Source organism: Triticum dicoccoides, chromosome 3B (genome assembly GCF_002162155.2).
Source record: "Triticum dicoccoides isolate Atlit2015 ecotype Zavitan chromosome 3B, WEW_v2.0, whole genome shotgun sequence".
NCBI lineage: Eukaryota > Viridiplantae > Streptophyta > Magnoliopsida > Poales > Poaceae > Triticum > Triticum dicoccoides.
This window is the reverse complement of record NC_041385.1, coordinates 659,834,469-659,852,467: the sequence shown is the minus strand read 5'-3', so window position 1 is coordinate 659,852,467 and position 17,999 is coordinate 659,834,469. Positions and strand designations below refer to the sequence as shown.

The 17,999-nt window shown below is 47.1% G+C and overlaps 1 protein-coding gene across 1 annotated transcript; it reads right to left on the bottom strand.

Annotated features, from left to right (window-relative positions):
* Positions 1-6,125: 6,125 nt before the first annotated feature.
* LOC119281748 (bZIP transcription factor ABI5 homolog) lies at positions 6,126-7,952 on the bottom strand. Its single transcript, XM_037562196.1, has 4 exons — positions 6,893-7,952; positions 6,714-6,785; positions 6,586-6,615; positions 6,126-6,434 (listed from the first exon to the last, which is right to left on the bottom strand). The coding sequence occupies exons 1-4, from the start codon at positions 7,871-7,873 to the stop codon at positions 6,342-6,344; spliced, it is 1,176 nt and encodes a 391-aa protein (XP_037418093.1). The 5' UTR covers positions 7,874-7,952; the 3' UTR covers positions 6,126-6,341.
* Positions 7,953-17,999: the final 10,047 nt, after the last annotated feature.

The following is a 17,999-nucleotide window of genomic DNA, read 5'->3' as shown; positions in this document are numbered from 1 at the left end:
TGAAGCTCGTATGAATCTTCTACAAGGTAATAATGTCCGCCAGTCATCAGTTAATTCCCTCACACGTGGTCGCGGCACTGGAGGCCGAGGCCGTGGTCACCGCGGTCATCAGCAGGGACGCGGACGCGGCAACAGCAACAACAGCGGGGGGCGTGGGCGTGCCAACAACTCTGGCTCACGTCCCTCCGGCGCCTTCTACTCCAACACCAAGCACGGTGCCAGCTTTGCAAGAATTCAGGGCACGAGGTGAAAGATTGCTGGCATCGATATGATGAAGATTTCGTGCCCGAGGAGCGCCACGTTGCTGCAGCCATCAGGGAACAAGAAGAAGCTGGGGACACCGTCTGGTATGCTGACTCCGGAGCCACAGATCACGTCACCAGTGAGCTGGAGAAGCTTGCGAACCGAGAAAGATACTATGGCAATGAGCAAATAAACACTGCCGCAAGTGGAGGAGGTATGGACATATGTCACATTGGTCAATCTTCCATTAATTTCCCTAATTCTAAACGTGATCTCCTTCTAAAAGATGTTCTTCATGTCCCTCAAGCCAACAAAAACCTTGCTTCCATGTCTCGTTTGTCAGCTGATAATAATGTCTTTTTTGAAACTCATCCCAAGTATTTTTTCATTAAGGATCAGGCAACGAGGGAGCTCCTCCATCATGGTAGAGCCTTTAGATGCAAGCATCATCGTCAAGTCTACTCCGTCGTCAAACCATCCTTAGAGAGGTGGAATCAAAGATTAGGTCATCCTTCCTTAAAAATAGTTGATCAAGTAGTGAATAAAGGCAATCTTCAATTGTCTAGTAGTGAGAATAAAGAGTCTGTTTGTGACGCTTGCCAATGTGTCAAGAGTCATCAACTCCCCTATCCTAAGTCAAATAGTGTGTCTCATGATCCATTGGAACTGATATTCAGTGATGTATGGGGTCATGCCAGAGATTCTTTTGGAAGAAAAAAATATTATGTTAGCTTCATTGATGATTACAGTAAGTTTACATGGATATACTTGCTTAAGTTCAAATCCGAAGTCTTTTCTGTCTTCCAAGAATTCCAAAAACTTGTTGAGCATCAATTTGACAAGAAAATTATTGCAGTCCAGAGTGACTGGGGAGGAGAGTATGAGAAACTCAACTCTTTCTTTCGGAGCATAGGCATTGAGCATCATGTTTCGTGTCCTCATGCACACCAACAGAACGGTTCTGCCGAACGCAAACACCGTCATATCGTTGAAGTAGGCCTTTCACTTCTTGCTCATGCATCTATGCCTCTAAAGTATTGGGATGAAGCGTTCATTGTTGCCACTTATCTTATCAATCGTTTACCTAGTAAGGTTATTGGAAACACAACTCCCTTAGAAAGATTGTTTCATCAAAAGCCAGATTATAATTCTCTCAAAGTTTTTGGATGTGCATGTTATCCTAATCTTCGCCCATATAATCGCCACAAACTTGAGTTTCGCTCCACTCAATGTGTTTTCCTTGGCTATAGCAATCTCCATAAGGGTTACAAGTGTCTAGAAATCTCAACTGGACGCATCTACATCTCTAGGGATGTGATTTTTGATGAAACCATTTTTCCTTTTGCCAAGCTTCATCCAAATGCCGGAGCCCTTCTTCGAGAAGAAATTTCTCTTCTTTCGGATCCTTTGTCGCGTACTGATCACGGGGGAGAATTAATAGAACATGATCATGTGACTATTCCAAAAGAAAGTTCAGATGCTAATGAAAAAATGCAGTTTTTGGCTATGATTTTATGTGTGCACAAGCGGACGAAAATAGCGTTGGATCCGATGCTGATCCTGTGCAGAACTGCAGCGCTAGGGAAGGTGCGTGATCCCAGGATGATAGCCGCGCACGATCCGAGGCTGACAGCCCAGTCGTCCGGCGCGCAGCGGCCTCTCCCGCGTCTCCTGTAGCGCCACATGGCAGGGCCAGCCCACCGCCGATCCAATGGCCGACAGGATCCGGGTGTGGACCCAGACAGCACGGGGCGCAGCTCTTCCACACGCACCACACGGGAACCGGTGCGTTCCATGGCCGACCACCCGACCGAAGCGGGGCCCATCAACAGCACCATGCGGAGCCCTGCCACTGTGGCGTCTGGCGCGAGGCGGATCTTGCTGGATCAGGTGCCTCCCTTGGATCTGGAGCCCTGTGGCGCAGCAGTCCAAGACGATTTGGCCGGATCTTCTGCGGATGGTTCTGGCAATGAGGAAACTGCAACAACCTCTACACATGTACCATCCGAGATACCTCAGCGCCACACCAGGTCAAAGTCAGGACTATCCAAACCCAAGGTATACAAGGACGGTACAATAAGGTATGATCCTCGCAAGTTTTCTTTTCTCACTAGTTCAGGTGAACCTGTTCATTTAGCCGAAGCTCTTGCCCACAAAGAATGGAAAGGGGCTATGGACAATGAATATCAAGCACTCATGAAAAATAAAACGTGGCATCTTGTACCACCAAGAAAGGGAAAGAATTTGATTGATTGCAAATGGGTTTATAAGATTAAAAGAAAGTCTGATGGAAGTATAGATAGATACAAGGCCAGATTGGTTGCAAAGGGATTTAAGCAACGGTTTGGAATTGATTATGAGGATACCCTTAGCCCTGTTGTTAAGGCAGCTACTATTTGACTTGTCTTGTCTATTGCTATTTCCAGAGGGTGGAGTTTGTGCCAGCTAGACGTCCAGAACGCGTTTCTTCATGGTGTTCTTGAGGAAGAAGTGTTCATGCGGCAACCACCAGGATATGAAAACAAAAGCACACCTCATTTTGTCTGCAAATTGGACAAAGCTTTGTATGGCTTAAAACAGGCCCCAAGAGCCTGGTACTCCAGGTTGAGTACTCAGTTACAACAACTTGGGTTTATTCCAAGCAAGGCAGATACCTCATTATTCTTTTATCATAAAGGCAACATCTCTATGTTTGTTCTTGTCTATGCTGATGATATAATTGTTGCTAGCTCCAGTTCAGAAGCTACTACCTCCCTTCTTCGTGATCTTAATGTGGAGTTTGCACTCAAGGATTTGGGTAATCTCCATTACTTTCTTGGTATAGAGGTAAGACAGATCAAGGATGGAATACTTCTTGCACAAGAGAAATACACCACAGATATCCTAAGAAGGGTAGGACTGGAACATTGCAAACCGGTAAGTACACCACTCTCCACTTCTGAGAAACTTACAGTTGAAGGGGGTGAATTACTTGGACCGAATGATGCAACAAACTATATGAGTGTTGTTGGTGCTCTACAATACTTAACATTGACTAGACCTGATATTTCATATTTTGTCAACAAAGTATGTCAGTTTTTACATGCACCAAGTACAGTTCATTGGACTGCAGTAAAGAGAATTCTGAGGTATCTAAAGTTTACAATGGGTCTTGGAATCAAGATTGTTAAGTCACCATCCATGCTAGTTAGTGCATATTCAGATGCTGACTGGGCAGGATGCCCTGATGATAGAAGGTCCACAGGTGGTTTTGCTGTGTTTCTGGGATCAAACCTTGTGTCATGGAGTGCTAGGAAACAGGCTACTGTATCAAGGTCAAGCACTGAAGCAGAATACAAAGCTCTTGCTAATGCAACCGCTGAAATCATGTGGATTCAGACTCTTCTATACAAGTTGGGAATCAAGGCTCCACAAGCTGCAAGGTTATGGTGTGACAACATTGGTGCTACTTATCTTTCTGCAAATCCGGTGTTCCATGCACGTACAAAACACATAGAGGTTGATTTTCATTTTGTGAGAGAAAGAGTAGCACTAAAGCTACTTGACATCAAATTTATTCTCACAGGAGATCAACTGGCTGATGGTTTCACTAAACCACTTACCACAAGGAGACTAAATGAGTTCAAGTACAATCTAAACCTAGAGAAACTTCCATATGTTTGGATTGAGGGAGGATGTTAGAATAGAGTACGTAGGGATAGATGATGATGTTTAAATCGTTTCTGTATCTATCTCTTCTTCTGTTCTTCTTCTCCAAGTTGTATTGATCTCTCGTTGTAATCTGGAAGAATCCTAGCGATATTCCAAACCTTGTAAGCCACGACAACTATTCTATAAATACACATGCGGCCCGAGCAAAGGGTTCAACGCTTCCTATCAATCTTACAGCGATGGGTGACCACTGTCAAATCTCATGGAATCCCATGTGACCGATGATTCGAATAGCTCAAACTCCACTGGATTTAAAAACTATTTGAATAGCTTTCACCGACACGAAAAGTGCGCCCACGTGACTAAATTCAACTCGTGTGTCTCCACTTCTTGAGAAGAGAGAAAAGGTGAAGAGTCTCACACACACCTCCAAAATAGACACACACATAGCATCACATCAATATTAAAGCGCGAGTACACATCAACATATTGCTAACTTTCTTTTGTTCCATTTGTCTAATATTTCTGAAAAATGCATCATCACCTATATATAAATAGTAACAACAACACAAGTTCACTTGCTTGACTAGCTAAACACTGACATTTGGGTCCTTATGGGTTTTAGGTACCACTAGTAAATGACTATACCATGCCGCTCCCAAAAGAAAAGCTAACTACTATCAACTCTCATGGAATTTCGTCTGACCACTAATTTGAATAGCTAAAAATTCATCGGATTTAATAACTATTGAATGGCTCAATTTTCACTTACGCGACAAAGTCCACCTACGTGACTAAACTCAACTCATGTGTCATCTCCACTTCTTCAGAAGATAGCAAAGGCAAAGACTCCAGCATACACCGAAAAATGGACCACACACATAGCATTGCATCATATTAAAGCGCGAGTACATATGACACAAAGTATGCCCCCGAGCTCATGTGCTCTCTAATGAATAGTAATATAAAAAAGTAAAAAAATCAAAAAATCCTGAATTTTTTGGTGCAAACTTTGAAAAATGTTCTCAAAGCTTGCAAATTTTATCCCGAAATAACATTCTTGGAAGTCATGGTGAAAAAGCAAAAATCAACACTCCATAAATGCTATTTTTGAAAGCATTTTGGAGTGCTGTTTTTTTTCATGACTTCCACGAATGATATTTCGGGATGAAATTTGCAAGCACCGAGAACATTTGTCAAATTTTACACCCCAAAAAAAATTCAAAAATTATTGAAGTTTTATTTTTCATTTTTTGAATTTAATATTCATTCTAAACTCAATTGAGCTCCGAAGTAGAAGGGGAGTTTCAGAGTACACATCAACATATTGCTAATTTTCTTTTGTTCCATTAGTCTGAAGTTTCTGACAAACCCATCATCACCTATAAACAGCAACAACAACACAAGTTTACTTGCTTGACCAGATAAACACTGATATATGGGTCCTTATGGATTTTAGTTACCACTAGTAAATTAATATATCATCCCTCTTTGAGTAGAAAAGGTAAATACTATCAACGCCACAATTGTCACTGCTGCAGTTGCATCAAACACACAGTCCTCCTCCTCCTACCAGCACAGCTATGGAAGTTGAATGGCGGGTCACTGTTCATCAGATGCAGCTACCGTAGTGCCGTGATAGGGCGTCACCCTTCTTGGCGTTAACGTTCTCCTTTGACTGTTCCATCTTCTTCATCAGCTGTAAAAATAATCACAACCCACCGGGTGTTACCATCAGCGCACACACACACACATTAACTGTTTTAAGACTTGGCAATTAGGTTCTTGCAAGCAATTGGCAAGAGGATCATCCCTCGCCTCCGATACACACAGCCGTAATAACATAAAGGTTGATGATATCCGTCATGGTTGGCCAACCAGGGAGCGCAACTGAAAGCTAACCAGACCCTCAAGCAGCGAGCCATGGAGGAGGGGAAAGGGAATCGACTACCCAAGCATGGCGATGGGTGACCACCTGTCAAGGCTCACGGGATCCCGTGTTTGAATATCTCAAATTTCGTTGGATTTTAAAGTTATTTGAATGGGTCAAAATTCACCGACGCAGTAAAGTGCGTCTACGTGAGTGAACTCTAACCCGTGAGCGAAGGCAAAGACTCCCCCCCCCCCCACACACACACACCAGAAATGGACCACATGCGTTGCATCACATCATGTTAAAGAGCAAGTAAACATCAACATATTGCTAATTTTCTTTTGTTTCATCTGTCCGAAGTTCTGACAAATCCATATACCTATAAACAGTAACAACAACAGAAGTTCACTTGCTTGACCAGATAAACACTGACATTCGGGTCCTTATGATTTTAGGTACTACTAGTAAATTACTATACGACCCCGCTCCGGAAAGAAAATGTTACTGCTATAAACACCACAATTCCTCCTCATCCTCCTGCGAGCACGACTATGGATGGATGGCAGGTCACCTTTCACCAGATGCAGCTGCCACAGCGCCGCGAGAGGGTGCTACCCTTCTTGGCGTTCACGTTCTCCTTGGACAGTTCTATCATCTTCTCCACCAACTGTAAAAAAAGATCACCGCCACAAGGTGTTTCCATCCGCATGCACACATTGACTATTTGACTTGGCAATTACAGTGGATTGTTACAAGCAATTGGTAGGTGGTTGCGAGTGTAGGAGGATTGCCAGGTGATGGTAGTAAAATGTACATACCATTTGTTTCTTGGTCAGCAGAATTATCTTCTGCAACAAAACAATGAAACAGTTTAGTAACGGTAAGAACTGAAAAGCATATGAAAACTGAATTTTCTCATGGTTTTCACTGGTCAGTAGCTCCGTACCTCCTCAGCTTTTAGACGAGCGTTCTCCTCCTTGAGGTGGTTCAGTTCAGCTTCAAGCTCCACGGTAAAAGCCTGTAGGATTTAGAAAGACAGGTAGTGTAAGTGTCACCAACATTGTTACCACCGTTACAGAAATGGCATTGCATAAAAACCAACAATTTTGGCAGCAAGGTAAGTACCTGCTTCCTAGCACGCGATCGTGCGGCTGACTCACCATTCTTGATCATCCGGCGGTGGCGGCACTCGATGCTTCTCTCGCAAGACTGATCCTCTGAGGCACCGCGTTTCCGGGTGCCGCCACTCTCCATCATCGCTCCATCGCCCATGCAGTTCATCATGTCAGCCTGTGTCATGGCGCTCCTCCCGTCCGACGACCCGGGGCTCACGATACCCACCCCACCTTGAGAAGGTGGTGGTGGCGGCACCACAACAATCCCTGCGTACATATTGGGGATGAACCCCATGCCATCTCCCATCACCGGGAACATGCCATTGGCTGGTGCCATTGGGTACATCATTGTGTCAGGTTGTTGCCCTTGTTGCGCGGGGTTCATCTGTCCATGGACCATGTCGACCGGCACCGGCGCCTGGCCACCGGCACCCGATCCCCGGACCACGCCGGCCTTAACAAGGAACTGCTCCAGCGTCATCTCGCCTAGGGTCCCCTGCCGGTTGTTGGCCGCAACCGATGGCTGGACAGGAGGCTGCTGTGAGGGTTGTGCGGCCTGACGCTGGGCATGCACCGGGCAGGGCTCCCTGTTGATCTCAGCCCACACCTCCTCCACCATCTTTTGGCACAGCGTGGGAGGCAAGGAGAACGACTCTTGTCGGGCTAGGTTGCTTCCTCCTGCATCTCCGCCACCTCCGCCTCCACCAGCACCCACCACAGGAGCCATCTCCATGCCCACCAAGCCACCGCCAGTCGCCGCTTGGAACTCCTCAGCATTCCATATGTTGCTCATGAATTCGTCCATGTTCATGGACCCGAAGTTGCGCCCCGCCTCGCACACCGAGTATTGCAGCTCGTCCAGCGTCAGCGCGAAGATGGAAGACTGCCGCGCTGGCGCAACCACAGTCTGCTCCTCACCTTCGAGAACGCGCGGGTGTGAGGTGACTTCTTCCTCAGAGAACTTCACGTCATTGCTCATCTCCGACGCCATCCGATCTCTCCTCACCACTGTGGTCTCTCTCTACGTACTCTCTTGCTTGTGGGTTGTGGTGTGTGTGGTTCAGCCTTGTGCACCGCGCCCTCTATTTATAGCCTGCGGCATGCAAGAGATAAGCATCAATTAAAGCACTAGATAGCAATTAAATTCACATCATTGATGAAAAAGGTGAGCTATAGATATAGATAGATACAGTAGATAGAATTCGTCTCGTAATGCACAGATAGGTTTACTGCCAAAGCGCCAAACCTGGCCGCGAGTTACGCCTGGTATATGAGACGAACCCGAGGGGCGTGCTAGTTTTGTTCAATAGCTAGCCGACGACGGCCGCCGCCGAGACGCCTCACTGCCCGACGACTGAGCATTACGCGCGTTAGCGTGAGAGACAAGGATATGAGTAAACCGTGTGTGGTCATTTGCTACTGCCTACTGCTGCCAAGATCGCCGTTTCTAATTCAGGGGTTGGATTAGTACAAGGAGTCATATGGTACGGTGCTCTTCAATTCAGGGAGGTGACAAAAGGCGGTGTCGTCAAAAATGGAAAAATAGATAGGTGACAAAAGGTAAAGTCAGTCTACACGCAGAAAAAAAGTCAGTTATCCATTTTTTTTCCTGAGAAAGTCAGGCATGCATGTGAAAATGCATGTCTACCTTTTATTTTTGGGCCTGGACCATCTAGAGGGAATCTAGGCCCAGAATTTATCGTGCACTAGTGGGCCTGTTAGAAGCCCACGGATACACCAATATATATATATATGACAATTTTTTTCTACTACCGGGTGTAGTTACATATATATATGACAATTTTTTCCTACTACCGGGTGTAGTTACTCCCACTTTTGTTTCATACCTTCTAGGTAGTATCTATAATATGGAAGAGTATGTACGCGTAGTATGTAGTATGTAAGAATGTTTAGGTAGTATATATATTATTTTTTAGGTAGTATATAGTATATTTTGAGCATACTCCTTTGTACGTACAAGTATGTACGTATTTCAAAAATATTATAAAAACATGGGCTTACATGCAATTTTTTCACATAACTCGCATTGGAGTATCTTAGATATAGTATGTAAACATACTAAAAATAATAAAGTAAAGTATATATTACCACATGGTAGTATATGAGAAATGGGTGTAACTACACCCGCTAGTAGGATGCTTTTTTCCTATATATATATATATATATATATATATATATATATATATATATATATATATATATATATATATATATACTAATCTCATACTGACTCTTCCGTGTTCTACAAAAATGTCATACTTTTTTTTTGAACACTACAAAAATGTCATACTGACAGATACTAACCAGACTTTACTCAAATGGAAGACAGATATTAATCAGACAAGAGTCGACCTGATGGCATGGAAAAGCAAAATCAGATAGAGCCCTCCTCCCCAGGATGGTGTGGAAAAGAAAAATCAGACAGGGTGGTATGGTATGGAAAAGAAGAATTAGACAGAGTCGACAGATGATAACACATGACTTCTCGCTGTCTGAAGAAAAAGACATGCGCTCGCTTTCAGCGGCAACCTGACGGTTCTCGAGCACATACCAAGAAGAATTGCTCAGCTCACATCACACCAACAATGGCCACCCCAAGCAAAACTGCTATGACTAGTACAGCGCGTGCAGGCAAGCGCAGACTGGCTTGTGGTTTCACGATTTCGAAGGATTCAGCCGATGAGAAGGCAGCCTACCGGAATACCGGATCGTCGCAGCATATAATAAGCACTTTAGCAGCAACCAGGGCGATTCAAGATTTATTTACTGCTGGTGCTACACAAGAATCACCCTCGGCTGGTGCTACACAAGAATCACCCCCCGCCGTTCCGACCCCGAACATAAAACGGCGGTGAAACAAAGGCGCTAAGTTGCCGAAGCTGCTACGATCGCTGGAGATGGCATGGTGGAACGAGAGCAAAGTTGACGGCTCCGAATGAAACAAGAGCGAAGAGCGCGCGGCCCGCCTAAGTACGCACGTACCTCCTCCTCCCGCTTCAGCGCCGGAGAGCCGGCCGCGCGCCGGCCGCGAGCGGCAGCACCGCCGCGCGCCGGCCGCGAGCGGCAGCACCGCCGCGCAGATCAGCTTCGGACACCACCGCCTGCAGCTGAAACCTTTATAGTAGAGTTGCGTGGGGGGAGGGAGTCAGGGAGCTGTGGCGAAACGGGAGGCAGCATCCCTCCTTACTAACTGGAGAGAGAGGGGGAGACGCATGTGCGTACGTGAGGAAAGGAAATGGTGCCGCTGGGTGTGCCGTAGCGCGGCATGCCTCCTGGCGTTGGCTGTGTCGGGCCCGTCGGCACGTTGGGCTTTCCAGAGCCATCGCTATTCTTCCCAGACGGTCTCCGAGTTCCGAGGCTAGTAGGGGAACGGAACGGGTAGCTACGAGCGAGCTAGCTGTGCCCCTGCATGCTGCTTGCTTACTTCCGCCCCGGGTTTTGTCAGCTCTTCTGCCCACACAGTCGCAGCTGCCTCCCTATCCCGTCGCCCTTTTGGTCACCGTACATACGTGCTGGCCAGCTGCGGAGCGGCGCCAGTACGCGCGCCCAAAGCTGGAGGTCCATGCAGAATCTACTTGATGCCAGAGTATTTATACGACAAACCACGCACCTGCCGCCTACAGCCTGAACCTTTGGCCTGAAGCTTGTTGGAACAGGGGAACTTTGGGTACTCTTCGGTGCAGATATGCGGATTAGCTACAGAATGGCAAAAGCTATCGGCACCTTTCGACTCGCTTTCTGCGGCTGATGTACTACGTACTGGCGTGGCCGGTTCTCGTTCCACACGATCAAAGAGTTGGCTAACACATCTGCTCACGAAAAGGGACATGTCATGCATGTCAGCTGTGTCGCCGTAGAGATTAGAGAAGACGAGATAGGACCGGGTGTTCAGGTGAGGATAAGTCGACGCGTGCAGGGTACGTGCCTCGAAGGAGATATCACCTCCTGCCCGCAGTCGCCGGTTCTCTGTGGCAAATCTGCGACTGTTTAACAGTGCACTTGTGTCCACAGACAAGGCATGCAGAGCCGGCCGTACCAATCTTCTGTACAGGAAAAAAAAACGCTTACACATCTCCAACGCCGAGCCGCAAATTTTGTTCCGCATCTGTCCGCCGACAGAGAGACCCCCTGTCCATGGCCGCCACGTCCGTCTTAACGAATGCGGAGCAGTGGCCGGCATTGCACCGGTCGCACCTCGCCTGCTGCCTCGCCGCGCGCTTCGCCTTGGATACCATGGCCTGAGAGCCGGAGCCACCGCCGGACTGCCTCCTCCAAGGTAGTGGAGGATGCGGCCACGTGCCTTCGCGATCGCGGGCGGCAGCTCCTCTTTTATCAGGCGGCAGTGGCGTCGTGGTGGTGACGATGGCTCGTCGGTTCGCGCATGGAGGCTGTGCAGCGGGGGCGACGCCGGCTCTTCCTTCACACGGAGGAGGTGTCGGGGGGACGTCGGCTCCTTCTTCACGCGGCCGCCGATGTGGTGGCCGCGGCTGCACGGCGGGGACGCCGGCTCATCCTTCACCTGTCGGAGTGACGAATGCGGCACTGTGCGTCGCCGGTGAACGGCTTAAATAGTCACGGCCAGGCCAGGGGAAGGGGCGGTTAGCCCGCTTCAATGCGGCGCAGTTGCCGGAGTTGGTATCTCGGGATGGGGCTTCCGTATTGAAGCGGCAACGCCCGACAGGTCGCGACCGTCCGCGCCGCCTTCCTGGCCGGTCAAATCGTGGGCATTAATGGCGGCCGCTGCATGCTATGGGCCGGCATGAATGCGGCCGTTTAGTAATAAAGTAAAGCATTACATCGCGATTGCATTGCATACAATAAAGCGACAACCATATGGCTCCTGCCAGTTGCCGATAACTCGGTTACAAAACATGATCATCTCATACAATAAAATTCAGCATCATGCCTTGACCATATCACATCACAACATGCCCTGCAAAAACAAGTTAGACGTCCTCTACTTTGTTGTTGCATGTTTTACGTGGCTGCTACGGGCTTAAGTAAGAACCAATCTCACCTACGCATCAAAACCACAACGATAGTTTGTCAAATAGACTCCGTTTTAACCTTCTCAAGGACCGGGCGTAGCCATACTCGGTTCAACTAAAGTTGGAGAGACAGTCGCTCGCAAGCCATCTATGTGCAAAGCACGTCGAGGGAACCGGTCTCGCGTAAGCGTACGCGTAAGGTTGGTCCGGGTCGTCTCGTCCAACAATACCGCCGAACCAAAGTATGACATGCTGGTAGGCAGTATAACTTGTATCGTCCACAACTCACTTGTGTTCTACTCGTGCATATAACATCAACATAAATAACCTAGGCTCGGATGCCACTGTTGGGTTTCGTAGTAATTTCAAAAAATTTCCTACGTACACGCAAGATCATGTGATGCATAGCAACGAGGGGAGAGTGTTGTCTACGTACCCAACGCAGACCGACTGCGGAAGCGATGACACAACGTAGAGGAAGTAGTCGTACGTCTTCACGATCCAACCGATCAAGCACCGAAACTACGGCACCTCTGAGTTCGAGCACACATTCAGCTCGATGACGATCCCCGGACTCCGATCCAGCAAAGTGTCGGGGAAGAGTTCCGTCAGCATGACGGCGTGGTGACGATCTTGATGAACGACAGCAGCAGGGCTTCGCCTAAACTCCGCTACAGTATTATCGAGGTATATGGTGGCAGGGGGCACCGCACACGGCTAAGGAATGGATCACGTGGATCAACTTGTTGTCTTTGGTGCTAGCCCTGCCCCTCTATTTATATGTTGAGCCCCGGGGTCGAAACTTGGAGCAAAAGCCTCCTCCAAGTCGGTTTTGCCCGAAAGGCAAGAGTCCCACTCGGACTCCAGGACCAAACGCCACAATCCTTGGCGTCTGGCCCAGACGCCATGGGCCTCGGCGTCTGGCCCAGGGCCAGACGCCAGGGTCTCCGGCGTTTGGCCCCCTGGCCTCCGCAAAACTCCTTTTTGCACCGATCTAAAGCCTCATGGGCTTGACCCCTTGGCCTAACCATATCATCCAATATATGAATCTTTACGTCTCGACCATTTCGAGACTCCTCGTCATGTCCCCGATCTCATCCGGGACTCCGAACTCCTTCGGTTCATCAAAACATGTAAACTCATAATATAACTGTCATCGTAACCTTAAGCGTGCGGACCCTACGGGTTCGAGAACAATGTAGACATGACCGAGACACGTCTCCGGTCAATAACCAATAGTGGGACCTGGATGCCCATATTGGCTCCTACATATTCTACGAAGATCTTTATCGGTCAGACTGCATAACAACATACGCTGTTCCCTTTGTCATCGGTATGTTACTTGCCCGAGATTCGATCGTCGGTATCCAATACCTAGTTCAATCTCGTTACTGGCAAGTCTCTTTACTCGTTCCGTAATACATCATCTCACAACTAACATATTAGTTGCAGTGCTTGCAAGGCTTATGTGATGTGCATTACCGAGAGGGCCCAGAGATACCTCTCCGACAATCGGAGTGACAAATCCTAATCTCGAAATACGCCAACCCAACATCTACTTTTGGAGACACCTGTAATGCTCCTTTATAATCACCCAGTTACGTTGTGACGTTTGGTAGCACCCAAAGTGTTCCTCCGGCAAACGGGAGTTGCATAATCTCATAGTCATAGGAACATGTATAAGTCATGAAGAAAGCAATAGCAACATACTAAACGATCAGGTGCTAAGCTAATGGAATGGGTCATATCAATCAGATCATTCAACTAATGATGTGATCTCGTTACTCAAATAACAACTCATTGTTCATGGTCAGGAAACATAACCATCTTTGATTAACGAGCTAGTCAAGTAGAGGCATACTAGTGACACTTTGTTTGTCTATGTATTCACACATGTATTATGTTTCCGGTTAATACAATTCTAGCATGAATAATAAACATTTATCATGATTATAAGGAAATAAATAATAACTTTATTATTGCCTCTAGGGCATATTTCCTTCAGATATGACCCAAAGAATTTATGAGATTTTTTGGGAATTTTGGAAATGATAGAAATATAGGTTGCTTCACAACCTAAGGCAAAAACTGCCACATGGACATGACACATAGGCAAAACTGATGAGGTGGCGCCTAGTCATAGCAACCCACCGCAATTTACAAGATTATGACCATCTATATTGGTCATGATCAGCTAGAAATAAGGCAGCGGGCCAGTGCTATCTGCTTTATGACCATTCGATGTAAGGAAATTACGACCTTTCTGACCAAAATGGTCGTTATAGTTTATGGTTTGGAGCCCCCGGAACAACTTTTGACCAATTGGTCTGAAATGGTCATAGATCTATGACCAATTCTTCCAGGGTCACTAACAGAAGGTCACTAGTTGACATATTTCTTGTAGTGATAATACACTATGGTATGGGTATTTGTTCTGAGTTGGCCTCTGGCATTTACGCACTAACCACCACGCAAGAATAGTTATGCGCCTCGACGTCGTAGTATCAGCCGAAGCTTTGTCAGATGTCCAGTTCAGCATCGTGGGCATGTCGGGCCAGTGCCATCCAATATGAGGTGGTGCTCGTCCCCGCTCGTCGCACAACGACCCAGAGTGCTGCGGCCGATGGGCCCAAGACCCCAGAGTGCTTAGGATGTAGACCGACGGGGACCTCTCTGCTGAGCCTAGGTAGGTCTACTACGTGTTGATCTTTCGAGGCCGGGCATTAACCCAGAAAAGTGTGTCCGGCCAGAGTAATCAAGGTTGTTGGAAAACGTGGTGCACCCCTATAGGGAAGATTATCTATTAATAGCCATGTCCATGGTAACAGATGTTCAGACTTATATCCTGATCTTATACAACTACAAATGGATACTTGAGATATGTGGCTCCGAGATTGCTTTCTCGCAGGGAGTCGAGGAAGGATCTCTGGGCATTAATGCTACAACATGTTTGTTAATTAAACTGCTTTTCTTTACTCTCTTACATGTTGCAAGATGCTCGGAGCTGCTTGAAGATGCAAGTCTTCGATAGGCTAGGCCTTACCCCTCTATTCTAGCATTCTGCAGTTCAGTCCACTGATTCAAACCTTTCATTTGGTACCAATGCATACTTAGTATAGATCTGATGCTTGCGAGTACATTGGATGAATACTCACGGTTGCTTTAATACCCCCTTTTCCCCTTCTTTCTTCTTTTCGGTTGATGCAACCATATGGTGGATCCCTGGAGCTAGATGCCACCGCTGACGGATACTGCTAAGTGGAGACCACCGACGACCAGGAGTAGTTAGGAGGTCCCAGGTAGGAGGCCTTGCCTCTTTGATCATTGTAGCTTTTGTGCTAGCCTTCTCAAGGCATCCTTGTTTAACTTATGTCTATACTCAGATATTGTTGCTTCCACTGACTCTTGTGTATTGAGCTTGTATTCTAGCCCTCGAGGCCCCTGGCTTGTAATATAAAGCTTGTATTATTTTATTTGTCTAGATTTGTGTTGTGATATCTTCCTGTGAGTCCCTGATCTTGACCGTACACATTTGCATGTATGATTAGTGTACGATTGAATCGGGGGCGTCACATCATACCAAAATCGTGGAAAATATTATAAACATGGCATGAATACTTCATAAATTATAGATACGTTGAAGACGTATCAGCATCCCCAAGCTTAATTCCTGCTCGTCCTCGAGTAGGTAAATGATAAAATAAATAATTTATGAAGTGTGAATGCTAGCAAGTGCACAGGTTTGATCAATGATAATTTCAGTCACCTTTTCTAGCATCACTATATATCATAACAGTAGCTCAACCCATAAAACTTCTCATGATCAAGTAACAAGCAATTCACATGTTAAAGTATAGATCATACACTTTCTTGAAAACTAACAAACTATGTTCTCAGTCATCAAACAATTGCAATCATCTTATTTTCAGGAAGGGTCTATGTAAGAGATTTCATTTAGCAAATTCCACATACTCAACTATCATTTAATCTTTCACAATTGCTAGCAATCACGTGATATTTATGGGTTGAAAGTTTTAATCGGATACAGAGAAAGATAGGGGCTTATAGTTTCGCCTATCAACCTTTTACCTTAAGGGTAATGTCAACAATAATACTTTATGAAAACCTACATCCAAGTGGATATATATATATCCGGATCGCTTCAACACAAAGTGCTTGCCAAAGGAAAAACTGTAAAAAGGAAAGGTGATGATCACCAAGGCTCTTGTATAAGGGTAGAAGATAAAACTAAACGGTATGCCCTTCGCAGAGGGAAGCAGAGGTTGTCATGCGCTTTTATGGTTGGATGCACAAAATCTTAATGCAATAGAACGTCACTTTATATTGCCGCTTGTGATAAAGACCTTTATTATGCAGTTCGTCGCTTTTATTTATTCCATATCACAAGTTCGTATAAAGCTTATTTTCTTCACACTAATAGATCATACATATTTAGAGAGCAATTTTTATTGCTTGCACCGATGACAACTTACTTGAAGGATCTTACTCAATCCATAGGTAGGTGTTGGGGATATAACTATTGGTATGACCCGCCCAGGAGGGGCCGGGTTATACCTACAAGTATTCTTGAAGGCCAAGACCAAGGTTGAAGATGGCGGTTTATTAAGGGCCCAAAGCCCAGAGACGACTTAAGGCCCGTAGTGATAAACCGCCATATGTACGTGACTTGTATTGTAAGGCAAGAATAGTTAAGAGACCGAGACGGACACTGTTTATGAGCCGGCCGGGACTCTGTGAGCCGCTGGGCGTCGACCTCTGTATATAAAGGGATGACCCGGCGGCGGTTCACGGCAAGTAACATCAGATCGAGAGCTAGGTCAAGAGATTCCTCTCCCTAGTTATCGAGTCATAAGCAATCCCACTCAAAACTGGATCGTATGCTTTTACCTTCACCGTACGGGGCCGAACCAGTATAAACCTCGTGTCCTTTGTCCCCATTAACCCCTTTAAGCTTCCTAGTTGCGATGGCTCCATGACTAAGTCCTTTCACTAGGACATCTGACGTGACAATTCCACGACAGTTGGCGCCCACCATGGGGCCAGTGCATGGTGGATTTGAGTTCTTGAAGGGCAGCTTTGTAGGGATCAAGGGATACGCTGTGGGCCGGATGACCAAGAGTCATCGTGGAAACCTCTACATCAACGACGCGGGCTGGGGCCCCGACGCCGGCTCAATTGAGTACGGGTATCGTGTCCCCTTTGGCGGAATCCACGTCTTCATCGGCAAGATCGGCGAGCCGGGCCCTGAGCCGGACATCTGCACCGACCTCGTCGAGACGGCTCAGTGTGCGAGACCGCCCGGGCTCTGCCTGCTGTGAAGTGTGCCTTTGTGGGATGCATCCACGGAGGATTCTCTGAAGGATCTGCATCTGGTGGTGAGGCGGCCATCTATTCTAATGGTGAGTCGTCCAGAGGCAAGACAGATTCGTTGTATCAACTACAAGACGGCGGGCTTGGGGGCTGTTCCGATGGCAGCAGTATTCCGGATCTCCTTGAGCCGCCGAGCCATCTAGAATCTTCATGGCCAGCACGCAACCTATTCAAGACTCCACAACTGCGGCAGCAATAACCTCCGGGTCACCAGCAGCCGGGGTAGGAGGCCCTGTGCGCTCGCCGGCTCGGGTGCTGATGGATCTCGCGGATAAGATGACCGCTCTGTTAACCGCCGCGGTCAACCCGGTGGATCAAGCTCAACATGATGCGGAAGTGGAGCAGTTGAAACTAGATATAGTGCAGGCTAAGGAAGATCTGGCAGCGGAAGATGTTAGGATGACAGCAGAGCGGGCGATTCTGGACGCTCAGGCTCAGCAGATTCAAGTGCAGACTTTTCGGCTCACGATGGATCAGAACGCGTCCAATGAGGTCATGAGGAGAAGATACCAGAAGACTCAGTCTTGGCTCCCTCCGGTTTATGATCCTCGAAACCTCTTCCATACACCCGGTGCAGGGCCCAGTAATCCGCCGGAGATAGACCGGGTTGCGGCACCTGGGATTGGGACGCCGGTTCAACCACAGGTGATGGGGCCTCCCCGTATGAATACTGCTCCACCTCAGTATGTACCGACACCATCGGGTCATTATTCTAAC